The 16010-nt window shown below is 47.8% G+C and overlaps 1 protein-coding gene across 2 annotated transcripts in view; it reads left to right on the plus strand.

The window, feature by feature from the left end:
- DAAM1 (dishevelled associated activator of morphogenesis 1) overlaps positions 1-16010 on the plus strand; it is a 97176-nt gene that overhangs the window by 35198 nt on the left and 45968 nt on the right. For both annotated transcript variants that reach the window (XM_065684417.1, XM_065684418.1), the window contains exon 3: positions 3163-3386. In XM_065684417.1, coding sequence (XP_065540489.1) covers positions 3204-3386 — 183 coding nt within the window. In that variant the 5' untranslated portion in view covers positions 3163-3203. The remainder of the gene's footprint in view (positions 1-3162; positions 3387-16010) is intronic.

Raw genomic sequence — 16010 nt, forward strand, 5'->3', positions numbered from 1 at the left:
TTTCCTTAAAGCAAAGGGAGAAGCGACACTGGGGTCCAATTTTCTCCTAATGACTGATCTCATTTAAGCACTGCTCAGGGCAATGTAGGCTTGATGCTTTTTTTTAAGGCTGGGGAAAACAACAGAACTTGTCTCTCAAGCATTGCTGAGCTGGAGCCCATGGCCTCTGTCCTGTGTGGCAGCTGCAGTCAGTCCTGGTGGAATGCTCATCCTCTTCTCTCTTCCAGAGCTTCCAGGCTTAGCCTGTCACACATTTCCACCCTTGTTTCTGTGAAAACAAAGTTGTTTGGGAATGATTCAGGCCCATCAGTCCTGCCTTGAGATCTGGGGTTTGGCTAGAAGTTTCCTCAGTGACCATTCCTGTACTATCTTCCCTGGCTCTGTACATACAGGGGCAATTAAACTTAATTTATTCTGGGTCGCTCAATACTAAAGGCCAGAAGGCACCATTAGATCACAATCTGCCTTAAATTTATTGATCTAATTAACACTCAAAGGTATAAATGGGAGGTGAGAGCAGGACACTTAACATACGATGCTGTGTGGAGCTGGTCCCTTCTGCTCTCCTTAGTGCAAGCCTCCAGGTTGCCAGGGGCTGTTTCTTCTCCTTGAATAACCGATTTCTGTAGGATTTGAGGGAGAGCGGAAGGCTGGACTTCGTTCTGATAATGCAGTCTGCACTGTCTGCAGCTCCCTGCGACCTGCCAGGGGGGCATGGTTTGATTTTGATCCATCATGTCAATAAATGTTCATCAGCTGTCTGAAGGTTTAATACTATCTGCCTGGTAGCTGACATTATAAGCTTTTTTAGTTGGTTGCAGATAACCTACAGCCCACTCAGCCTACACTATAAGGTAGCTTGTTTTGTTTTCTTTTCTTAATTGTTTATAGATGAAAATGAGGAACCTCAATAGCTCCAGAGCTGGAAGCAGCTCAAAATTACCTTGTTTTGGTTGCTACATGACTGTCTGCTTTGAAATCTAAAATAAAATCTTGCCTTTTAGTCTGTCATTCAGACTCATTGTAAAGTGTTGTCAGGAGTGTGTACCTCTGAATAGCAGGTGTTCTGAGGAAAGCTTTCCATACACTTGTGCAAGCCCAAGTTAGAGCTGTATGTAGCAGCAAGTTGTGATGTTGAAAAGGGGATGGGAAATGCCCCATAAAAGAGGAGAATGGGTATGTTTGCTCCAGACCAGCTGCAGGAGTGGGATAAGGCCCTGCTCTGTGCATGGCATGGCTGTATGTGTGGGCTGGGAATGACCAAGCAACCAAACTTTGCACAGCTGAGGATGTGCAGGTCAGGACCAAGCTCCCGCACCAGACACAAAGCACCTTGCAGCCACCAGCAGCTCTGTGTCCTGCTCCTCATGGCTCTTTAAAACCCAAGCCTGCCGTGGTTTTCCTCCATGTTAGAGGGAGCAGAGGTCTGTGTCCCTTTAGATTTTTGTTTCCCTCTCTCCTTTAGGAAAGAAAATCCCCATCAGGTCCCTGAACCCTCCTAAGACTGAAAGGATGCCAGCAGGCTGTTAATGGATTTGCTGCGGTGCTGGCCGCTGGGAGCTGTGATGAGAGAGCTTTCATGGCAGCTGAAATTCCTCCAGCAGCTGCATTTTTCTACTTCCAAGATCTAAATGTGAAACCAGATTTGGGGCTCTTCAGGAAGGGGGACCCTCCAGACTGGGCATAGAGTTGCACAGCCTGGGATTATCCTGCATGAAGGCCCCGTAGCTGTTTCCAGTCATTCATGGTTCGGCAGATGATTGCGCCATGTGCTAAAAACATGCTGTCAAAGATAATTTCAAGAGTCAGATCATCTGTTAGAGTAATGTGGGTAGAGCCGAAGTTTTCTGCAAGGTCCCTGTTTTGGGAGGACAGCATTTGCCATGCATGCAAATGGTGGTGCAGGGTCCAACCCCGGGTCTGCCTGCCTCCAGTGCTGGGTCCCCACGGGCCACAGCAGCTGGCTGTTTGGGTGTATGAATCCTTAGTTGGAGGGTAATGGCTGGCTTCAGGGAGATCAGACACTTCTCTCCAAATGCTGACCTTTTTCCTAAACTTTGTTAATAAATCTGAGTCATCCGTATTTCAACTTTCTGCATTAACCTTGGCTGTTGGTCCTGTCTCTTAACATCTCAGCGTCTTGTTTTGCAGAGATAAAATGTGTGTGTGTGGCTTTGTAAGACAAATATTTAGACTTTTGGGTTTGGTGTTGGTTCCTTTTTTTTGCTGGTTGATTTTCTTATTAGGGTGTTTCTCTGTTACCTCGAAGGTGACCCTCTTCTTGTATCGTTGATTTGACATTCCCAGTTTTGGGGCAGTGTTTGCCTGGTCTTTGCCATTATTGGTTGGGTTAGACACATCTCCTGCCCTGAGCTTTGCTCCCAGCTTGAGTTTCAGAAATCAGCAAAACCTAAGCAACTCCTGGTGTGCGTGGTGCCTGGCATGGGCACTGCATAGGAAAGTCTGAACTACTGGCACTGTGTGATTTTTATCAGTTGAAATTGCATGCAGTAAATATTTACTGGAATTCCAAGGAGGATTTATCTAATTAAAGCCAATTAAAACTTCCCATGAAAAAAGAGCTGCCCATAGGCAGTTGTTGGTGATGTTCAGGGACATGTTTAAGAGCTAGGGGGAGAATATAGGATATTTTCTCAGCTCTGCTGCCATTTGTGGCTTGGGCGTCATATGAGGTTTTCAAGCACCAAATCACCCATGCTGAGGACCGTGCACCCGGTGTCCCCAAGCACATCCAGCTGTTCATGTCAGCAGCCTCCCAGATTTGCTCTGCCACTGGCCAGACTTGAGATAGGGGCTGGCTTGGCCACCACAGCACAGGGATGGCGGCAAGTATTTGCTGGGACATGCAGCAGTGATGGGGACCAGGACCCCTCTCCCCATGGCGATGGCAGCGCATTCCCCTGCTGCTGCCGGCTTTGGCACAAGGCAAAGCCAGTGCATTTTTTTTAATTCACATGGTCATCAAGGATGCCAGGACTGTAAAGTCAAATCTGAGGAGAAATATTTGGCATGTAAATGTGTCTCTGCTCTTCCTATTCACGCCAAGCACGTGGGTGGCTTTGATTCGTCCTCCCCTCCATAGGATGGGAGCGCAGCACCGCGGGGTGGCTGCTCAAGCCTCCTATCTTCTTTTCCCCTCAGGATCTAGTGCCCAGGAGGGAGGGACGCAGAGGATTCTGGCCATGGCTCCAAGGAAGAGGAGCGGTCGGGGGATCTCCTTCATCTTCTGCTGCTTTCGCAGCAGCGACCACCCGGAGATCACATACCGGCTGCGCAATGACAGCAGCTTCGCCCTGCAGACCATGGAGCCTGCACTGCCCATGCCACCGGTGGAGGAGCTGGATGTCATGTTCACCGAGCTGGTGGTAAGTAGGTTGCTTTTTATTTTACCACATCCTTCCCTTTTTCCCTCCCCCCCCCTTCTTTCTAGTTTCCTCAGGCTTGGTTTTGAGTTTTTAAGCAAGCTTTTGGTGTGAAGGGAGCATCAGGGGCTAAGGCTGGGAGTGATTCTGCACTGAACCTTGAGCTCTACTCATCCCTGAAGTCCTGCCAGTTTGGGGTGGTTTCTCTTTCTCATTAGAAAGCCTTGATTTCTTAGAGCAATGGCTGGAGGCTGGTCTGGCTTTGTGTACCTCCAGGGTGATACAGAGGTGTCCAAGCCAGTAAAGCAGGTTGTTCCCTGTAGGGACAAAGTAATTTCACTTGCTGGGCACTCTGCTTCACAGAAATCCTTGAGTGTGGGCTAAAACAAGATTTAGAGAGTCAGGATATTGTTTCTTTATCCCTCGGTATCAAAACTCTGAAAAACTTGAATTAAAAAGAAAAAAGCCAAAAAACCACTTCTGTCTCCTCTAGGCAAAACCATTTTGGTGTGGTTTGTTGGATGGACCCAGAGTGCTCCAGTTTGAGCTGATTCAGCAGTGAAATGAGGTTTCTCTATGGAGCTTTGATACGTAAGGGGAGCTGCGAGTTGCGAGGCTGGCTGGTCACACTTCATGTTATATGTATAGCATGTCCCATTAGACGCCATGCAGCATGGGTTTGGTGAGTCAGGCCACTTGGAAGAGCAGAGCTCCAGGTTCTATTGTGAGAGCCAGTTTTGTACAGACATCCTTTTGCGTGGGTAGGTGAGACAACCAGCAGAATGGAGCACCTTACGCAGCATGGCGTGGATTAGATGTCCCTGCAGCAGGACTCTTCTCACAGCAGTCCTGCAAAACGCCACCGGCCAAGTTTGGTTTGTTCAGGTGGAGTGACTGCCTCTGCTCTGTATTTTTCTCCGCTGATAACTTGGCCAAATCAGATTTTCCTGGGGAAATTCTTTCCCATGGAAAACTCTCCCCATGCCCTAGCCAAATGCAGCATAAGGGCATGTTGTGCTGCAGCTTGGTGTCACTAGCCAGGCTGAAAGAGGCATCTGTGGAGGCTCACATGCTAGAGCCCCACCAAGCCTACGGCACCCCATTTCAGCCCGGTATTTTCAAAGCATCTCCCCAAAGTTCAGTCAGGTGCTTTTTGCAGAGGCTGTGCCGCAGGGACCCGCTGTGTGCGCAGCAGGGCAGGAGCACATCAGAGCCTGGGTCCCATCAGGTCCAGGGCGTGCTCCATCGTGCTGCCAAGATTTTAGGGGATTTTGCCCAGCCAAGGGTGAGGATAAGACTCAGAGGCAGCTGCTGCACCAGGGTATGTTGGCAGCAGGCACCATGCTGGCTCTTTGGACACTGATGTTATACAGGGAGGGGGACACCAGATGCCCACTGTGCTGCTGTGCAAGCAGCTGCAACCCCCCCAGGCTCCCCAAAACCCCATCAGATCTCAACCTGAGCCAGTGCCGAGTAGGAGGCAGGGGGAAGCCAGGCTCTGCCCTGTGGGTACAAGAAGGCAGATTCCCATTCAGGGAAGTGAAGTTGTGAACCCACACCCCCTTCCATTACAACAGCTCCTTGCTCCCAGTAACCTGTTGGTGTCAGGTATTAAATTTCAGCATTAGTTAAATGGCTTGGAAGACGTCCCACTGTTTCTGTATAAACCCACTGTGTAACACTTGGAAGAGAGATAGAGAAGGCACTTGGAGGTGCTGGGCTCATTTTTACGCCTGTGGGAGCCTGATGCCACCTGGTCTGTCACGCTCAACTGTCTGGAGAGGGATGGGTTGTTCCCGCTCTGTGGGACCAAGGCTTCCTCCAAAATCCTTGGTTGTCTCAGCCTGCTGGGTTGAGGGATGTCAAAGGGGTTGGAGGGGATCTGGAGGCTTTTCTATCTCTTCTCTTGCAGCTTGATAGTGATTTTTCTACCTCATTTGTTCCCATTAGGAACCTGAGTGGCAACGTGGAAGACTGAGGCCTGGGATGGGTGGTATCTTTGGGGATGTTGCAACGGTGGGTTTGGTCGCCAGGGTGGACAGTCCTCCTGCAGAGACCAACAATCTAGCAAGGTCCCTGCTCTGCAAATCACAACCTGCTGCATGCATCAAAGGGCAAAACTCTTCCTTTTTGGAGCCATCCTGCAAAATATACTCTGGGCATTGGGTGATTTTAAGTGTGTCTGTTTGAGTCAGGAAGCATCCGTAGTGTGAGAAACTGGTGATTGTCTCATGCCAGCGGCAGTGAACAAGGGCCTGAGCTGCAGAGGGATGTGGAGCAGCTCTGAGTGCAAGGTCAGCTGAAGGCTCAATCTGCTCTCCCAGTGTCTGTTTTGTGGACTGCTGTATGTTAAATGGACACTTTGGATTTTGACTAGAATAGTTAAATAGAATAGGTAAATAGTTAGGGTTTTATTCTGTGGCCATGTAAGTGTTTCTCAGAAGAAACAACAGGGAAGTAGGGGATGGTTAATTTTTTTTGCTTGGGCACAAACAGGAGCAATTAACCTGGAAGAAATTCCTGATTTCCACCCTGGTCTGCAAGGACGATGCACCCTGTCCCAGCCAGAGTATGCAGCAGGCAGGGGCTTTTCCGTGGCTCAGGACAGATGCAGATGTTGTTACTGCGGTCAATGACAGATCACTGCTTCCTCCCAGAGGAGCCTTTTCTCTTTCAGTTCCTTTGCCCCCAGCTGGGCTGAATGGATTTTCGTCAGGGTATTGTTGGGATGTCGCTCAAGCAGGCACCGGCCCCATCTGAAAGGCTTTTCTTTGTGCGCTGTCCTGCTGGGGCTCCGGCCAGGCTCAGCCACCCAGGGAGAGCAGGTGCTGGCAGAGAGGCACAAACAGCAGCAAGATGTTTCAACAAGGTTTGCTGATTTGCAGCTCCCTTGGCTGGGACAAGGCTTTGTCATTTCATGCAGCTCTCCTTGCATCGACACCAGTGCATCCTGCTGGCAGGGGTTGGCGGTGTTTGGTTCCCGGGGCTCGTGCAGTGGTGTGATATCTGCCAGGCAACGTCCATTGGATTTGCTGAGTTTCAGGAGCCATCACTTACCCCATAGGACACATCAGGAGGATCGCTGTATTGTGGGGCTGCTCAGCGCCAGCAAGGGGGAATATCTGGGGCTGCACAAGCTGCCTGTGAACCAGGAGAACAAAGCTGTGCCATCTGCCACAGCTTCTTTCAAGAGGCTCCTGCATATCCAGGCTAACAATACAGTGTTTCTTCAAAGGCTGAAACCTTGCTTGCACGCTCAGAAGAAAGCACTTGCAAAGCTCCACATAATGGTGCCATATGGTGGATCTTGCCATAACAATCCTCTCTATTTTCTGCCAGCAACTAGACTTTCTACCAGATGGGTAAATGACTGATGTCCTTTATATCTGCTTAACACTCCTTGTCACTCTGAGGTTTGTAACGAAATGCTCTGTGTGTGGTGGTGTGCGTTGGCCCCATGGGATGTGTGCTGGGTTGGGGGGTGGAGGCACAGGGGGATTGAATGGTTAGGACTGGAGGGGGCAGTGGGAGCCCCAGCATGACCCAGGACCCCTCTCTGGCTCTCTTCCCAGTGATGCAGGTTGCAATAGCATCTCCATCCTGGCAGTATGAGAGCGATACTCAGGTGGCTCAGACCACCTGTATACTCAGAGGAGCTGCCTGGTCCAGTGTGGCTTTGCTGGCTCCTGGAGCATTAGGTACTGCCTTTTCCTCATCCTGCATCCTTGCTCCCAGCCTGCATCTCCACCAGTGGAGGGATGGGCTCAGACGACATGCTCCTCCAGCTGCCCCTCGAGGCTTGTTGTAGAATCATAGAATGGTTTGGGTTGGAAGGTACCTTAAAGATCATCTAGTTCCAAACCCCTCCCATGGGCAGGGCCACCTTACACCAGACCAGGTTGCTCAAAGTCATGTCCAGCCTGGTCTTGAACACTTCCAGGGATGGTGCAGCCACAGCTTCTTTGGGCTGCCCCATCTCTGTGCCAGTGCCTCCTCTCAAATACCTGGGCTTTCAGGAAATTCCAGTTACTGCTCCCGATGGGGCTTCTCAGACTTTTCACCTCTGACTTGGAAGAAATTAGAGCAGCGTCTGTCTAGCTCTGCATCCCAGCTGTGATGTGCAGCAGCCCATTTTTAGGCTAGAAAACCAGAGCAGGATTCCCCAGGTTCCTCCGTCCAGACCTCAGCAGCTGGTAAGTTTTTGGGGACCTGGAGAGGTGACACTGGGAGGTGAGTGGCTGTGCAGTGTCCCCAGGCCCCTGGGCTCAGGACAGGTGCAGACCCTTGCACCTGATGTTGCGTGGGGTTGGTGACTGCCTTCACTGGGATTTGCTGGTGGGGAGATATTCAGAGTCTCTGAAGTGCTGGGCTTTATGCCTTCTCCTCCCACAGCCTGGAAGGCTGCTCCATCCCTCCCTGCTGCTTTATGAAGCAGTGGAAACTCTGTAGCCTGGGGAACCATTAAAGGGTCTCTGACAGCTTACAAGATATATCACAGCATTTGGTTTTGCTGTATGTGGGGCAACTAATGCATTTCACTGCTGTTGGATGCTATCTGTTAGGAGATAGCATCTCCTGTCACAGAGATTGATTCTGTGTCACCTTTGAAATGTTTCGTGGTAGGCGCTCGGTCTGTGGCTCGCAATGTGGGGTGCTTGGGTAAGATGCTTGATGTGCAACTGTGCTGCAGGGCTGTGCCCTCCTGCCCTCTTGGTGTGCTGGGGTGAGTGCTATTTTATATGCTGCTTGAACAGGAGCAGACAACCCTAATGCGAAGGAAAGAATGGTGGTGGAGTCAGTGTGAGCACCATTATGTGCTTGCTAATAGCAGTGCGGATTGGGAGCTCATTGCTAGCAATATCCAGTTTTACTTAGGAACTTGAATAATGTACTTTTCCCCTGGTTTCTAATCCAATAAGGAGAAAGTATGAGGGTTTGGGCCTTGCAAAACAACATGGCTTTTAAGTAACAGCTGAGGAATCAGCTGCAAAGCCAGGCTTTGCATTTCATGCTTGCAGGTCAGCTGTCGTTTTTTTCCCCAGCTGGTCTTTTCAGCATTAAGGACTTCAGCATTTTGAGAACCACTGAATGGTGGCGAAAGCCATTTTCCTCTATACCTGCGAACAAAAGCATACAGTTGGTACCCAGAAAAAAAACCAAACCCAAACAATTGCAGTAGCCCTTGTGTCCTGGGCAAAATACCCCCTTCTGCAGAGTCTGTCCAGGGCCAGACACTCAGCATGGGACTCCTGACCCCATCCCACCAGTATGTCCCAAAACCAAGATCCCTTGGCTTATGAATTGCTTTTAAGGAGGAAAACCAAATTATTTGGTAATATCTATTTTGAATTCACTCTGCAGGGAACTTTGTGCTGTACAAAGAGTGCTTTCACTGGGCTGCCCAGGTTCTGTTCATTGGACCTGCCACACTCGTATCCCAGCCTGCTCATCACGGTGCTTGTTTTTGTCACTTTGTGGCATTACACCCTCATAGATAATCTCTTAAACATGTTTTGATAGGTAGGCATCTGATACAGAAGTTGCACACCTACTTAGCGAGAAAATAAGGGTTTTCTGCCTACATATGTTCCATGCAACTGAATGAAGTAATCCACCAAGGAATGCTATATTTCAGCTGAAGCATTTGTGTAATTGCAGTATCTGTTACAAGTACAAACTAGCGTGGGGGCTTGCCCAAAAAACGTGTTGTTTCCAACCTGCAGTTCTACAAAGGAGCCATGTTATAGCACAGTGTGAACCCCAGCTGGAGGCAGCAAGCACATAAGAAACCCTTTTTTTCCCAGAAGTACAGCTGAAGTAGAAAAATTATATGGTCTACCTGCTAAATGCTTTCCACTTCGCACTTCATAAAAGAGGATGCCACATCCCTGGGAGGTGCATGGGCAGCTCACTGTGTAGCACATCAGTGACCTTAATTAGGGCATTCAGGTTTTTGGCTAGCACTGATTCCAAGTGTTTCTGGCACTGGTCACCATGAAAGATATCAGCCTCATTGAATGGGGAATCTGCTGCAGCAGTGATCTTCCTGACTGCTTGGTGGCTGGGTGGTGTTGCTGGAGTTACTGTCGGTATTGAGCATGTAGGTTGTGCTTCATCACCAATCTCAGCAGGATGTGTTCCTGCAGGCAGTAGCCCATGCCTGCTTCATTTGCAGATACACATAAAAGCTGTTCATCCTCATGTAATGTCTGTCACCAGCAAAGTCTGGGCATTCCTTAGCATTCAGGCATCACTGAGGTCAGCTTTTGGCAGCTTTGCACCTGATTAAGTTCTTAAAAAGGATGCCGGGTGTGACTAAAGGAAGAGTTGTGTGGAAATGAGGACCAGTTGTCCCATACAAGCTATGGCTATGCAAGTCCATTTTCATCTTATGCTGCCCATCAGCATTAGGCTGTAGCTGGCTCCTGCTTCCCACAGTTACATCCTTCAGGTCCTGTGAGCAGAGTTGAACACCTTGGGAAGCTTTCAGAATGACTGGCATGAGGCTTTGCAGCCACTAGTTCCCATCCAGCCCCTTTTTGAAGCCCTTTCCATGTGTTATGCATGAAAAACTTGGAGCATTTTAGCCCCAGAGCAACTATGCACAGCTTTCCTACACAAGCATCCTTGTCAGGCAGGGGACATCTGAAGCCACACTTGACTTGTTGGCTTAACTTCCAACTTCAGTAGCATTCAGGGATGCCAGGAGCAGAGGTGGTGTCTAAAAACCAATTAAAAAGGGAGCTGCTTCTTTAGATCTGTAAATAGGTTGAAAATCCACATCTGAAACCTTCATATTTCTTCGCCAGCTCTCTGTGGGTGCACCCACCAAAGGACAGGTCATATCCAGCTGTGGTTGGTTGGATTTAATCTATTTTAACTATCACAGTAGTAAATAATGAGCCACTACATCTTATCTTTCTGTTTTCGGAGTTTATGTTCAATTGTGTGGAAAAAGCGCACTGCCCATCCTCATGCAGGGCTTCTAAATCAGAGGGTGTTCTTCAGGGTACAATAGCGTAGATCAATAACTCAGGCTGGAAGAGTACCCTGTGTTAATTAAAATGGGAGAAAGGTTTTCCAGTGATGTTGGTGAAGAGGTCACAGAAGGCCAAGCTCAATAAACTGAAAAAAATAAGTATGTATGCAGTTACAGATACACACACATATATGTAACAACTAAAAAGACCTAGAAGCCTAAGTGCGTGCTTTCCTTTTTAAATGCACTACTATTGGAATATGAACAACTTTGAAACGTTTAGCCTATTAAAGTAATTAATTGATATTAAAGCATTACATGCTGTCTGCCTCAGTCAGGTGTTTGAACTGATGGGAACACGAACCAGCTGCAGCTAGAGTTTATTGAAGAGCTAAATCACCTATTGATGGCCATAATCTTTCTTGCAGAAGAAGAAAGGAATATATATGTTATTACATCTGTCCAATGTGCGCAGGTCAGTAACTGAAAACTGCAGAGCAGAGTGAACCGGGGTCTTTTCCAGTCCGGGACTAAAAGTGTGGGAGGTGGTTGACTATGTGTAAGCACTTTGAAGTGCTGTACATGTTATTTCTTGTTGCTGCCTCTCATTTCCTTGCTGTAAGGTATTTCCTTTATTAAAAATATTAATTAAATGATAAAGGCAAAATTAATAAAAATCTTCTATTATGATTATTCATTAAGAGATATGAATAGTTGATTTTTTTTCATGTTCTGTAGTTCCAGCTGTCCTGGGTAAATTAGACAGTGATAATACTGCCTGGGGTCAGTTTGCCTGAGAGGTTGTTTTGAAGTTCTCAGGGTACTATGGCTGAAAAGATGTGTGCTAGGGAAGAGGTATTTTTATTACTAATCCTAAAAACAAAAGGCTTCGTTCACCACTTTCCTATTAAAAAAAAAACCCAAACCAGAACAAGCCAAGATAAATCTGTGTATGTCGAGAATTGTAATCGCCTAAATAAATGTTGCAGATAGAGGAGGTCCTCCAGTGGTGCAGGATGCATGTGAAGGTGGTTAGTTGCTTGCACTGTAACAGCCACTGATTAATAAGCCTCCTTCTTCAGAAATGAGCTTTAAATAAGATAATGATCAAAGCAGGATGGATTGTGAGGTGGAGGTTGTGGCACACCAGCAGTGTGGGCAGGCAGTTGCAGGCAGGCAGCCGGCCATGCGGGCAGCACATTCGTGGAGCGGAAGATGATTAGATGAGGAACTGGGGGGGGGAAATGCTGATTGCCATTTCCCTTGACACTGCAGCGTTCTGGGATAAAGCAAATTGATGAACTTGGAGAAGAATGCCTGGAAGAGAGTGAAAAAGCGATATGACCCCTGAGAAAGGAAGCTGCAGGCTTCAAGAGGCCATTATTTATTCAATTTTAAATTCCCATGCCGCGACAGTTAATGCCAGATGTTGCCCAAAAGTTCCTGCTTGTTTGGGGTGGGTTTTTGTTGCTTTGTTTTTTGGTATTTTTTGTTTGTTTGTTTGCTTGTGTTTTGTTTGGGTTTTTTTCTTTTTCTGAGTAATCTTGGATCTTTCATGCTTTATTTGAGGATGCAAGCCTTTGCCTTTACATACTGTGGTCTCACAGAAGTTTTTAAACTCTCTCCATCTGTCAGGAGTAAATTCACTTGATCTTTATTATGTTTGTCATTTATTTATCTGGTTTCTGTATGTATGTATGTGTGTGTATATACATACACACACATACATATAAAACTAAGAACAAGCCAGCAAGTTGTAATTATTTGTTTTAATGTCAGTTATGGCAATGGATGACCTCTTTGGTTCCCCTCATCTCCTCTGTGTGTTACAGTTACACAGTTTATTAGCCAGAAAAGTGCATTAGACTCAAAAGTTTTCACCTTTTTTCGTACAATCTCTGAAGATATTTTGGGGGTGCAGACCTTTATAGGGAATTCTCCCTTACTTAGTCCCTACTCCCCAACGACTTCTTGCAGAATGTTTGGTGGCCTGTGGGATCTGTGGGATGTTTCCAACCCAAACCATTCTATGATTCTATGTAGAGGGAGGAACCTGTGATGGTTGTGCTGAAGTGTTGCAGCTGCGAGTGGGCAGTGCTTGGGCTAACCCGGCTCTGAGAGTCTATCCTGGAGGTCATTTCTGAAGTCAAGCTATTGGCAGCATCCTGTTGGCCTCCTGCTGTTGCCCCCATTAAAGCCTGTGGCTCTTGTGCCGTGGAAGACGCTCATTAAGACATCCACCGTGGCATGGGCAAAGTGTCAGGAGCTTACACTGAGGAATATGCTGTGAGCCTGGGGGTGGACTTGATGCCTTTGCTGCTGGGAGGATCAAGCATTTCTTCCAAGCACAGTGCCTCTCTTTTCTGCTTGCTCTGGCTTTGCATTGAGAAGGTAGTTGGAGACTAATGTGACTGAAAAAACAGAGAGGTGGTCAAGTCTCCCTCCTTGGAGATATTCAAAATCCATCTGGGCATTGTCCTGGGCAGTGGCTCTAGATGGCCCTGTTGGACCAGGGGGTCAAACCAGAAGACCTCCAGTGGCCAGAGTTTCTAGTACTACTCAGTTGCTACCCTGGGGAGGTACAGACCATGGGAACGTCTGCCACTGTGTGTCCTCCAAGGGAAAGGTATAGATTACTTGATAAAAGCTTTGGCCCATGGGATTGTTCTCACAGCATGCTGAGCTGAGCCACTTGTTTGTAAGGTAGCTTTAGGAGAATGGTGCGGGATCACCTTCACTGGAGCTTGTGCTGTGTTCAGAGGGGGAGTTTTGCCTGGCTTGAACAGAGAGCCGTCAGCAAAGCAAGCTGCATGGAAGTGTTTTACTTCCTAGAAATAACAAATACACCCTGAGAATCAAATCTCCCTATGAGTTTGTTTTTGAATCATATTTAAATGAAGATCTGATGTGAAAACATGTTTCCTGATCTAAAGGTGAATAGTTTAACTGTACAGGACAAATATTTAAGAGTTGCATATCTTTTTCCAGTAAAAATACTCTGGGCTTCCTTTTGGTAGCAGAATGAGGCTGTTAATGCCTTTGACCAGATTCCAAAAAAAAGTTTAAAATAGTGAAGTTGGCAGGTCCTGTTATGGGAGGCATCCAGGTGGAAGAGGCAGAGCTGTAAAAGGTGAGGCTACAGTGAGGAAGGAGGGGTGCAGGGGTGATTGACACCAAGCCACTGGTTATCTTCTCGCTCTTCAACAGCTGCCAATGTTGCATGCTATAGCAGGAGTGTATGGCTTGCAAATGGCCTGTAAAATTTATTGCCAGTTAGAATCACTTAATTAGTGAGCTCATGATTATTAATTGAAGGCACATATAGGTTTGAGGTTGTGCACAGCTTCTCTGCCGTGTTATAACTCCACTGTGCATTTGCTGCTACAGGCTTTGTCAGAGCTGCATTTGCAAGGTGGGCTGTGACCCCCCAGGAAATGTCTGATGTTCCTGTCCTATCTCAACCTTTTGAAGGTCAGTTTCTGAGCACTCTGCCGGGGGCCAAGGAGTACTGAGGTACCCCTCAGTAAGTGAAGGGCTGGAGGTGGGTGTGGGAATCCCCAAACGCATAAAACCAGTGAAGACCTGACTCCTCATGGTTAAGTCACTGTTAGAGCTCAGAATAACAATTTAGAATCATAGAATAGTTCGGGTTGGAAAGGACCTCAAGATCATCTAGTTCCAACCCCCCTGCCACGGGCAGGGACACCTCACTCTAAACCGTCCCACACAAGGCTTCATCCAACCTGGCCTTGAACACCGCCAGGGATGGAGCACTCACAACCTCCCTGGGCAACCCATTCCAGTGCCTCATCACCCTAACAGGAAAGAATTTCCTCCTTATATCCAATCTAAACTTCCCCTGTTTAAGTTTTAACCCATTACCCCTTGTCCTGTCACTACAGTCCCTAACGAAGAGTCCCTCCCCAGCATCCCTATAGGCCCCCTTCAGATACTGGAAGGCTGCTATGAGGTCCCCACGCAGCCTTCTCTTCTCCAGGCTGAACAGCCCCAACTTCCTCAGCCTGTCTTCATACGGGAGGTGCTCCAGTCCCTGATCATCCTCGTGGCCCTCCTCTGGACTTGTTCCAGCAGTTCCATGTCCTTTTTATGTTGAGGACACCAGAACTGCACACAATACTCCAGGTGAGGTCTCACAAGAGCAGAGTAGAGGGGCAGGATCACCTCTTTCGACCTGCTGGTCACACTCCTTTTGATGCAGCCCAGGGTACGGTTGGCTTTCTGGGCTGCGAGCGCACACTGCCGGCTCATGTTCATTTCACTGGGTACCACATAATATTTATATAAACACCTCTCCCAAGCATCCTGTAAGATATCATTAGGTAGGGGTTGCTGAGTGATGCAGGACTGCAGTGGCTGAACATGTAAGAACTGGGGCACAATGAAACGTGCTGTGTGAGACTCAGAAGCAATTCTGCAGCTTTTTGGATGTGTTTGCGTGTTGTCATGTACCAGCACCTAATATATTGTTCTGCTTTTTCACTTCTTGCTCCTGCTTAAGCTTCAGCTCAGTTTAGGGTTTTTTTTCTCCATTAACAAATCTCCATGCATGCACAAGTTGTATTTTTAGGGTATTGGTATCTTGAAAGTTTCAGTGAATATTTTTCTAAGGACCTAAGTACAGATGTGCGTGGCTGGTGTTTTCATGCCTGAATCCCAAATTTACATGGCAGGGAAGCAGGGTCACAGAGGAAGCACTTTCCTGTGCTTACTCAAACCCTCACCACAGAGGTAAATACTCATCAGGAGATGCTAGTCCTCTCCCACATTCTCGGATGCACTTTTCCAATCAGCTGCATTTCATCTGGGTCCCTGTGTCAGATGTTGTCCCATTTGCTGCCTCTAGACATGCAGAACTGGGGCTGAAGCAGAGTTTGGATGTGTGACCGGCTCATAGCCTGATGAGACAACAGCAAGGGACATTGAGTGCCGTTTTGGTTTTGAGGCACGGAAAGGTGGAAAGGCTTGCCTGAGGCTAAGGAGGAGGTCAGTTGCTGGATATGAATCCCTGACCTCCCAAATTGTAAGGAGGTTTGAAAGCAGGGTTCACTGGAGGAGTCCTTAAGCCAGGTTATCCTCCCTGGGTGCAGGAGCAGGAGAGTTGTCTCAGATTGGGCTCAGGCTTTCTTATTCTTCACGTCTTCCCAGGTCTCTGTCGCAGCAGCATGTTTATTTCTGTTGCAAGGGTATCTTGCAAGTCTGCTTCCAGAGCTCCACTGATGTCAGGTCTGTGCAGCACTGTGGTTTGTAGAGTCAGCTGATACGTGGGGAAAATGTCAAGGGAAAAGCAAAGCTCCTCCCTGCATATGTAATGGTAAAAGCTCCACACCACCTGTCCTGTTGAGGAGTAATTTCATTGAGAAGTGAACTCAATACCTGAAATGGCTGTATAAACCTTTCTGAGATGTTGGGGGGTGCTGGTAGCCCTCCATCACTGCATGTTGTGCTGGAGGGCCCTTGGGTTTGGGTTATAAGATAGCTGAAGGCTCCCCTGGCTACTGGGTGCAATATGAGCTTTAATTAGATCAGCTGAATTTCTTCGTGGCCTGCAGGCTTGCTGATGCAGGGACCCATCTTTCCCCATAGGCATCTTGCTCAGCCTTTAGCAAATGGGGCTTTTACCTTTGATT

Source organism: Lathamus discolor, chromosome 6 (assembly GCF_037157495.1).
Source record: "Lathamus discolor isolate bLatDis1 chromosome 6, bLatDis1.hap1, whole genome shotgun sequence".
NCBI lineage: Eukaryota > Metazoa > Chordata > Aves > Psittaciformes > Psittacidae > Lathamus > Lathamus discolor.